General features: G+C 31.7%; 1 protein-coding gene across 1 annotated transcript; it reads left to right on the top strand.

Annotated features, from left to right (window-relative positions):
• The first annotated feature begins 9986 nt into the window (after window positions 1–9986).
• Window positions 9987–11484, top strand: LOC109152927. The gene is made up of 2 exons (XM_019300619.1): window positions 9987–10353; window positions 10918–11484. The coding sequence occupies exons 1-2, from the start codon at window positions 10010–10012 to the stop codon at window positions 11108–11110; spliced, it is 537 nt and encodes a 178-aa protein (XP_019156164.1). The 5' UTR covers window positions 9987–10009; the 3' UTR covers window positions 11111–11484.

Raw genomic sequence — 11484 nt, 5'->3', positions numbered from 1 at the left:
GGACTACTAATTCTAAGCCCACTGGACTCCACCCAAGAGCCATTGCAGAGGTACATCGCGAGTCGTGCAATCAGTCGATCGGTCATATCCTAGTTTTCATGTGCGCACAAGAGATCTAATTGAGACCGTCCAGCGGGTTTCGAACTTAACATTGCTGCCTTCTGTCATGACCTTTAAGTCAGATGACAAACTACTACATACACTAAGTTTCGAAGGGCTGTAAACACTTTCTTGACCGACTATCATGTACGTATTTATAGTGTATTTTACCTCTCATAGTCTCATGTATGATTTGTAAGAGAGTGCCATGTAATTACTGTGGACATAAGAATGAGGGTTAGAAACTTAGAATAATAGGGGCCGTTTACCAAACTGAAAAAATTGAGGATTTTCTGAAAAAACAGAGAATTGAGGAGGTGGAAGAATGCAAAATGGAAAACTCGATCGTTTACTAAAATCAACTTTCCAATTGCCTAACTCCCCTCCATTTTCCAATCTTATGTACATTTTTGGAGAAAAGAAATTTGGACTTCTTCAAATGGAGGAGTGGGAATTACACGCGTGAACAGTACTGGGTAAGAGAGGTCTTCTGTTCGAATTAGTATTAGTATTAGTATTATTATTATCTTTATTATTATCTTTTTTTTTTCCTCCTCCCCACAGATTTTTTGTTATTAATATTATTATTATTATTATTATTATATTTTTTTCTTTTTTTTTCCTCCTCCCCACAGATTTTTTGTTTTATTATTATTATTATTATTATTATTATTATTATTATTATTATTATTATTATTATAGAAATGTACAAATTATATATGAAATGATTATATATAATGAAATTAGGAAATTAGAGAAATGAAAAACGAGAAGAATAGGGAATGCAAATTAGAAAACTGGAGAAATGAAAAAATGGAAAACTGGAAATGAAAAAACAGAGAAATGAAGTATACGACCCCATAGTCTTTTAACTTTTGACTCTATTAGATAGATGTTATTTAATATTTTTTTCCTCAATAAATGATAAGCCAAACTGGCTCTCCCGTGCAAGATGACTTATTCGACTTGCTTCCCTACATGTCAATCAACTTCGTGGCACATTTGTGTGAAATTGTTTTACTAATCCTTATTCGTTAAACGAGTTGAGTCGGATTGACTTGGACAATATTTAAACGTAATAATTATACTAACAAATGTAATACTAAATAATAAATTAAATATTTGTTATTCATAACATAAAATATAAAATTATTTTTTTATCAAAAATATTATGAAGTATATTTTATCTTATAAATAATTTGCACTTATGAAGAAAAATGTAATACTTTTACATCAAAATGTAAAATTATTATATTTTGTTATATAAATAATAAATATTTTATTGACAATTTAGTATTATATTTGCTAGTATAAATATAATATTTTATATTGATCCAATCCATTTCATGGACAAAGATCCTGAGACAGTCTAGCATAAAATTTTGCCTTAAACTTCAACTCAATTCATCTTTATTATGTGACGGGGGAAGAACTCTAGGACAACAAATGTTAATCATGCTCTCAATTTTTTATTTTTATTTTTATTTTTTAGAAGAGCATGAATTTCTCTACTAGAGGCCCCACATATCATCATTGGTATGGGCACTTTATTTATTTATAATAATAATAATAATAATAATAATAATAACAATAATAATAATAATAATAATTATTATTATTATTATTATGTGGATACGACTTTTTTTCTAAATTTTAGACCAATTATTTTCTCTATAGATTTGGTAAATGAAAACATAAACCTTTTTCCACAATGCTTGCCAGCAGGGCCAATCCGTTTCAATGGGTGATGGAAAATAATATTTCATATTGTTATAAGCGGAAAAAAATTATAATACATTTCGAGGTGTACGTAACAAAATTTGTTGAAATTATATGATATGGTATAATAATTATTAAAAGTTTACGGTGACGTCTGACCGATAAAATAAGAACAGGTACAACAAGCACAATTGTATTTTTACGTTTTGATACGATGAGGAATTTATTTGATATCTTACGTAATAATTTAATGCAGTATGTTCAATAAAATAGTTTTGTATTTTGCAAGTTATATATCGGATATTTGAGATTAATGACCTAACAAAATTATTGGATTATTATCTTTCAAGTTTACATGAAGAAAAGCATAATTTCATTATCAGATACGGAGGATAAAATGTAGTTAGATTATTGCACAGGAGGTTAAATCCGTCAAACATAGCCTTTTTAATATGATTTATTGTTGTTGAGCATATAACCATTAATGTGCAATCTTACTATTAGCTTAGACTTTTAGTTGAGATGGAGCACATACTTCAATTTGGTATTAGAGTCAGATCAAAGGTCATGAGTTCGAATCTCTACATCATCTGCGTGTTGCTTGGAACTCACCAGACCGAAATCGAAGTTTATCTGGTGCATACACCTTTAAGTAAATTAACATTATGAGCATTAATGAAATTAATTTTTCAACCGTAAAGATATTGGATGATTTTTGTGATAAAAGTAACATTACAGGAGTGTTTGGTAACATTTGTTGGTTGATTGTGTTAGCGAGTTTGACTAGTTGATAACATTAGTTAATTTTAGAAAAGTGTTTGGTAAATTAACTGTTAGCACTGATTACATTCAAAATGACTTTCTTAAAAAGTTGATAAAAAAATTACTTTGAACAACTTTTTGAATTTTGACATTTTGAAATAATAAACTGTTACAAAAAACTAATTAATCACACTCGTATTGATTGTTTAACAACGTTAGACAATTAATAATTGACTAAATAAATCAAAATTAAATAATAAGCTAACTATGGCCTAAGTTCATTTTTGAAAAAAAAAAAAAATTACATTACCTCAAACTTGTAAATTGTACTCCGTGATTAGTAATTACCGGAGTATTTGGAAGGGCAGAATTGGGATTTCGCGTGCGTAGGAGTACCTTGAACGAGAAAAGTGCAAAGTGGGTTTAACTGCATTTACTTTAACGTCACCGCAATGATATGAACGACGGGTGTAACGAGGGGGTGCGGGTCCCATGGCCGGTGGTTTCTGGAATGCGGGCCCCACTCAGCTTTGAATATATTGGCCAAAAGTGAACAAAACGACAAAAGAATCCAGGCAACTTGGGCATTAATATTTGGATCCTCGTTTTGGGAGAAGCACAAAATATCATTTTAGATTAAAAAATGCTACATGTACTGCCAGCTTGTACTTCTAATTTATACTCTTACACACAATATTAATTTAAACACTTGTATTGAGTCACACATAAAAAAAAAATAACTTATCAAAATTCGCCACATCAAGAAATAAAAATTTAGAGAGTACGATTCAAAAGTACAGGTATAAAACTCTTTTACATTTTACAATTTCCCCAATTCCTAACTTTCCCAACCAAACATGCTCATTGATTAATTCAACGATATAAACAGTAATTTGAATCCAAATAAGTCTCAATTCTCAAATGATAAAATACAATTTGTATGTATTAAAAAAATTAAGATTAAGTAAATCGTACCAAGAAGATATTGTGTGATGGACTTAATCAATAAAATATTAATAAGAATCAAATTTGTAGCTCTCAAGACATTTATTTAGTGGATGAGAAACTTTACTTAAAAAATTTTCCAACAATAGGAGTGGGAGGTCATTCCTGCCACGAACATTAGCGATTTAGATTTGGGATGGACTCTTTGTACGCATAAATATATAGTCTAATGTTGAGTCTCGAAACTAGATTGACTCGAATTATCCCTCTATAGACGTGTGGGCACGTTCATCGAGTCCAATATATAGTCCAAAAAAGTTTTTTTTTTTAATGTGTCAATAAAAATTTTAAATTCATGACATTTGAATACAAAAATAATCTAAAGGTCAATTTCTTCATTTATTGCTATTACAAAGTCAGTTTAATGTCCCATATTTATGGTGCCATACTTTTCCTCAGAGTACGTTGACTTGTGTGGCATTTAACACCGTTGGTGAAAGTCTTTCGGTCACACTCCCAAACTCTATTCTCTAATCGTTAATTTCGCAATCAAAATTCAATTTTACATTTAATATTACTAACCAACTAACCCCCTAAGTCTCGTTATTTAGTACGGAATTTAATTTTCTTAGTAAGGATAGATGGTTTGCAATTAAAAAGTTTGTTTATTTGATGTGACCTTACTTATTAGGTAATTATTTAATAAAAAAAATTTTATCATTAAATAATCTGTTAGGAATATAATCTTACGAAAATGATTATTTCCACAAAGAAATAAACATATTTCAATCATTACAATATCTTTATATATTAACACTAATAAATTATAAATAATCGTGATACTTCGAACAAAAAAAAATGAAAAAAGACTTACAAAATTATTGTCACGGCTAAATTTTCGTAAACTTGATAAATATCAAGCATATTATATTAATAAGTTAATATTATTCAAAAAAGTTTAAATGCTCAAAATATCATTTAAGAATTATAATAAGATTATGTTATAGTAATTGATAAAAAGACTCGTTCAAAATAGTACTACTTTATTTTATTGTTTTGTATTATATATATATATATATATATATATATATATATATATATATATATATATATATATGTTATTTATGCAATTATTGTGTGCATAACCTCCATAATATCCCGTGCACTTCCCTGCACATGAAGTAACGACATTAAAGTACAATATGAATTTCAAACTTTTGTTTATGTCACACGCAATGCCGGTATGTCAACTCCTCTCTTATTTATTTATTTTAAAAATTTATCAAAATATATCGTCTAGTTTTGAACTCAATCATATTACATACTAAATTGATAGAGGTCATATCCAAATTGTGAATCCCATACTAAATTTGTAGAGGTCATATCCAAATTGTGAATAATTTATACGGCTAAATTGAGACTCTATAGATTAGTCTTGCTAGATGTAAATACCAATATAGATATACAATTTTTTTTTATACGTTTGAATTATAATCTAAGTTCTAGTTAAATAGGGTCTTTCTAAACTTTAAAAATAGAAAAACAAGTGTTGGAAAATTCCACCCATATAATTTTGAAAGGAAATACGATATAAAAAAGAGTTTGAGAGGCATATATAGTAAGTTTGAAACGTTAGTATAATTTTAATAATATATCCATACAAAATAATTGTAATGTAACTAAAGTTTGATGTATTATAGTTTTACCTGAAGGCAAGGTTTGATTCATACAAGCTCAAGCCTTTTGCATAGAGTCTTTCTAGTGCGATTTATTTTTCTATATGTAGTTTGTGAGCTTTCTAGTGCGATTTATCTTTTCATATGTAGTTTGTGAGTTAGTACACAATAGTAGTGAGGTTCAATCAATGTACACCATTTTTTTTTTTTTACTATAATTATTGACATTTCAAGCATTTGGTATGATTTTTTAAATTTAAATTGTTCAGTTTTTTTTAAAATAGTATTACTGACTCCATTGCAATGCATTATCTGTTCATAACTACTTTATCAACCTACTGAATCACAAATAGTCAATATCCCCCTACTAAGGCTCGAGCACATGACCTCCCATATGAGATAGACACTTCGTGCCACTACACCACAATGTCATGAAAAGGTAAAAAAGCCTGCATGGGCAGCTCAACTAGTTATAAAGGTGAAAGTTGGAAAGAATAATCAGGGATTGAGTCTTACCAACGCCAGTGTGGGAGCAACCTCTCAAAGTGAAGGGAGCACCTTGTTCTCAATAAGCAAATGTCTAGCCTTTATGATTCATGTTCAGTTGAGTTACAATAATTCACATCCTTCAAGATGTTCTGTTGAGTCGGGGTTGGGGATCAGACTTTTGGAAAGAATGAAAAGGTAAAAAAATTTCAGTTATAATCATGAAAAGGTCAAAAAAAGTTTCCTTATAATTATCAATTTATAAGAAGTCTTGAATTTTATTTTATTATTTTACTAGTAATTCACCTGCGCGATGCACGGGAAAAAATTATATTATTATAAATATAAATAAAAATAGAAAAACTAAAATATTATAAATTATTTAATATAATAATATTTTTGAGCTTTCATTGGTCAAGTATTTATTAATTTTATAGAATACAAAATTACAATTAAAATTATAATTATAATTTTGTATGGTTATTATAATCTCTAATTATGTACATATTCAAATAAACTTATAGAGAGAATTTACATAATTACATTGATTTATTCTTAATTGTATTTCATCTGTATTATAATTTTTATAATACGAATAATAACTAAGATAATTACATTTGGAAAGCAAATTTTAAATTTTGTATGTGTAAATTTAAACTCTAATTGAACACATTTTTTATATGATTATATAATATATAGCTATTTTATTTTTCAAAAGTATATTTTTTATATGATTATATAATATATAGCTATTTTATTTTTTAAATATTATGCTTTTTTTTTAATAATAAAAGATATTGTGGCATTAATTGTAGCATTAATTATTTTCCAAACCATATAACTTTATTATATAATAAATAAATAAATGAAGGATTTTATTTTTGTGGTGTGGTCATTGGTCAATTAGCCTGTAAATATGTAATTTCAATGTAGAGAAGGGGGAAAGTATGACTATTGACGTTTTAACCTGCGACCCATAAAAGAGCATAACATCTCATGTGCCGTTAGTTTGTGAGTGGAAACTGCCCGATCTAACCGGGCCCTACTTGCGAGTTGCGACCACTCCTTAGCCACTTTCATTCCAAATTTACCCACATTGTACCACCTAAACTACTCCTCGTACCACAAGGACATTTCTTTATAATAATAAGAAAAAAATTTTAATATTTAAAAAAATACCAAATCCCAATTAAATTAGTCAGATTATCAATTTTGTAACCATAAAATTTTAAGTTTTATTAACCATAAGAGCGATCTTTTTTTTTTTTTTTTTTTTTTTTTTTGCCCAAAGATATCATTCCTGCCGATAGAAGCCGGAAGAGTAATTTCCCGTCCCTACTGTTAGCATACTAAGTGGTAGGGGACTGACCAAATGGTTTGCTCCATTCACATGGGTGGAGATCAAACCCCCAACCTCATGCTTAAGGGACGAGGGGCTGAACCACCACGCCAACCATGTTGGTTAAAGAGCGATCTATTAACTTTCTTCTTTTTATTTATTTTTTTCTGAAAAGAACTTTCTTGTTTTGAGATAGTCAATTTTGAATTTTCTCGTTAACAAAAAAAAAAAATACCATAACTAACAACTGTAGATAAAAAAAAAAGATTGATAATTTTTTAAAAATAAATTTTTTGTACATTTATTTGTACAATATCTTTCTTTTTATAATAATAAATACGGTGTTTTGTCAACCTTGTACAAATTTTAATAGTTTTATGTACGCAGATTTAATATTATTTAATTAGTTTTTGGTAAAGTTTATCAATTTGTAAGTACCTAATTAATATAAAAAGTTGTACAATTATATAAAATTTGAGTGCAAATGAGGGACCATTTTGTTGGAATTATAAATTAAAATTTATATAATTAATTTGTTATAAAGATTTATAATAACTAATTAACTATATAATACATTTGTTATAAATTTTAGCTAAGTGATGCTTAAGGACTTCTCGGGTCGAATGTTATAATTTGATTATTATATCAGATGTATGTGTCATATTAATCTTATGATAGATCTTTACAAAGAATTCGAAAATCATTTTTTCTACTCTTACGTTGTCTTTTGTTCCAAAAATTTTCCCCATACATTCTGAATAAACTTTGTATTAGATATGTCATGTTTTTGAATTTCTTATTTACATACTGGTTAAGTTGTTGTTAACTTTATATGAGTTCTTTTAACACTTATTGTATTGTATTTAATAAATAGAATGTAGGGTGTGTTTGATTCGCACATGGGAATCAGAATCGTAATGGGAATCAAATACTTGATACTGATAATGAGTTTTGATACAAATATGTTTCATGTTTGGTAGTATGGTGGAATTAGAATAATTACAGATGTTTGATTGTGTATGACTCTATAATGAGAATAAATGTTTTAAAAATATAAAAACAAAAAATAATGACAATTGATCAAATATAATGATATCCAAAGTCAATATGAACAAAAATAATCAAAACAAAAATAAGTACTAATTCAAATTTTAAAATTAAATTATCAATAAAATGAAGTAATACTTATTTTTAATTAAACGGTAATAAAAACTCATAATTGTGTTTTAAAAAATTATCAATTAAACACTAACTACGATTTTAATTCTTATTCCTGATATGTAAACTCATGAACAAAACACATCTTTCACTAACCTGGCATTTGGTTCACTGTAATTTAACTGTAGTTGAATTGCAATTCAGTGGATGCCTCAATTACATTGTTTGGTTGGAGGGAATTGCATTTCCACAGAATTGCAATTCCATCCTTTTATTGAATTGCAATTCATGGGTGGGTTACCCCCATGAATTGCAATTCAATGAATTTGAGAAATGAAAAACATATGAAATGACATTACTACCCTTGATTGTTATTACTATTATTATTACACAAAGGTATTTTAGTCTTTATACCACTTATTTCCTTCTCAATTTCAATAATTCTATTTCTCCCTACAAAACAATGTAATTTGAATTTCTACTTTTTTTTTTTTGATAAAAGGAGGGATTAACCCGACTGAAGCTCTCAGTTCTCGCTGCGAGTGACTTTGGCCCCTGTAGTATCTTCCCACGTCACATCCTCCACGATATCGGGCATGTCCACGATGACTCGGGTGCCTAGCTCATGTGTAATAGCCACCGCAACAAGGTGGTCTGCAATTCTATTATGCTCACGTCGGACGTGCTTAAATTCCAAGTGAAGGAACTTGTTACATTCCCCGGCACTCATCCTCAAGACGTTGCTCATCCATCTCCAACCATACTCCCTATTTGACATCTTGTTGATGGTATCCAAGGAATCACTTTCAACAATTAAATTTGTAGCACCCCATGCTGCCGCCAAATGGAGGACTTGAAGCATCGCCCATCCTTCCGCCTCCTCCGCCGTGCACGAGCCGATGTTATGCGTGAAGCCTCTTATCCACCGGCCCGTATGATCCCGGATGACACCACCACACCCCGCTATCATGTTCGCCCCTTTACTGCAGCCATCAACGTTCAGCTTGACGCACCCTGCATCCGGTTTGATCCACCTCTGCGCGCCATCAACTGCTACACTCATCGGCCCTTTCTTTCGGAAAGCTTCTAGCATCTCGTCCCGTTGGCTCTTGATCATTGCCACCCGCTGCGTCAAACTTACCCTCGTGCCTTCAAACACGCTGCTGTTGCGCCATCGCCAGCACCACCATAAAGCAACGCCAAAAGTAACCCTCCAATGGTACTGGAAGCCCAAAGCACGGTCCGCCTTCAGGTTCGTGGAAAGCCAATCCGTCCATCTTTGCATTTGTAACACCTGCATGGCCTGCCGCGATATAAGAAGTTCCCAGAGCCTTGCTAACTCTACACAGTCCTTGAAAATGTGCTCGATCGTTTCTAGAGCCCTGCTAATTTGAATTTCTACTTTATTCCCATTGAATTATAATTTCTTTTTCTTTTAATTCATTCTTTCCAACCAAACGCCTAATTCAAAACGAGTTGATATTTTGTCCATCCATGGTGATTTGTCGTTCGCAAAAAGTCAGAATCTTAAATGTGGTGGGGATGTAAATAAACCGAAGTCCAAGGGCTAAACAGCAGAAGAATGGGCCAAATCAAATTGATGAATTATGCCACAGAAGAAAGATACAAGGTAGTCTTGGCCAATAGATTCACTTGCACGGAATCCCTGAAACCGGTCTCTCTCTCTCTCTCTCAATCTTCCTTCATCACATCTCTACCAACCCTTCTTTATAACCTCCCCCAATTCTAGCTCCACACCTCCACAGCCCCATTCTTGTTTCTCTCTCCCCCCCCCCCCCCCCCCCCCCCTCTCTCTCTCTATAATATGGACCCTGCAACTGGAACAGCAAGAAGGAGGTCTTGCTTTTTTGAGGATGATGATGATGGGCTTGTATCTATAGTGCCGGATATGGAAGCTGGGGTTTCTGGGAATCATCAGAGTATCTGTCTGGTTTCTGGGCCGGTTTATTCGCAGAGAAGGAGTAGCTTGAGGAATCTCTCCTCTGCTGCTGTGATGATGGGTTCTCCACGATCTGGTGGAAATGGGAGGTGTTATTACTGGAGTGATGGTAGATTTGAAGAGTCTCACTGCCCCCAACAATCCCATTTTCTGGACTCCTGCTTCCTCTGCAGAAAGCCCCTTGATAACAGAGACATCTTCATGTACAGGTTAGTCTTCACTCTTCATGATGCTTTGATTATATTCACTGCCATTTTTTTTTTGGGGGGTGAAAAGAGACATGGTTTCTGTTTTGTTTGATGAAATTGTGTTGTTTTTCTGCAATGGGTCTTTCATGTTTTGCTCTGGGTTGCCAGTTTTGTGATAAAAATTGAATCTTTTTCAATTTCCACTCATAGTTTAGCAGTCTATTCGCCTTCCTGGTTGAAAAGAGACATGATTTCTGTTTTGTCAGATGAAATTGTGTTGATTTACTGCAATGGGTCTTTCTTGTTTTGCTTTGGGTTTCCAGTTTTGTGATAAAAATTGAATCTTTTCAATTTTGACTCATAGTCGAGCACCTTATTGGCCTTCTTGATTTGTATCGATCCTATCCCGCTTAGGTTAATAAGGCTGGTTTACCTATACACACCTTCGGATGGGTCGTAGGTTTACCTGATGCACACCCTCAATTGTTGGTGACTAGTTTTCTAGAAAAAATTGAATCTTTTCATTCAATTTTAGAGATTTGTTTGGATTTGGTTTTGGGTACTGATTATGTGTTGTTGTTGCAGAGGGGATACCCCATTCTGCAGTGAAGAGTGCAGGCAAGAGCAGATAGACATGGATGAATCCAAGGAGAAAAGATGGAACCTTTCTACTTCCATGAAAGCTTTGAGAAAAAAAGACCAAAGGAGATCAACTTCTCCAAACAAAACCTCTGCACAAGACTACTCTTTCCACACTAACACTGTTGCTGCTGCCTAACTAAACCCACCATAAAGAACATAAATAAGAAAAACCAAAAACAAGAAAAGAGCCCATTAGACAGGATGAAGAAGAAGAAGCTCAGGCTTAGGTGGTGTGGGTGTTTGGAGAAGCATATATACATAGTACATATGAGGATTATGTGTTTTTATGTCTTCTATAGATGTAAATGGGGTGATGTGATGAGAGGCCTGTTTTTGCCTGGGAAGAAGAAGAACATGATGGGTCTTGTTTTTTTGGGTGTTTTTTTTTTTTTTTTTTTTTTTTTTTTTTTGGGTTTCTATGATGGAAATGAGAATCAATGACGCATGGCATAAAGTTTCTGCTTCTCTTCTTTGCAAGTTCAAGAATCCACTTTTTCTGTTCTCCATTAA

Source organism: Ipomoea nil, unplaced genomic scaffold (genome assembly GCF_001879475.1).
Source record: "Ipomoea nil cultivar Tokyo-kokei standard unplaced genomic scaffold, Asagao_1.1 scaffold2480, whole genome shotgun sequence".
Taxonomy (NCBI): Eukaryota; Viridiplantae; Streptophyta; class Magnoliopsida; order Solanales; family Convolvulaceae; genus Ipomoea; species Ipomoea nil.
This window is presented reverse-complemented; position numbering and strand designations above follow the sequence as displayed.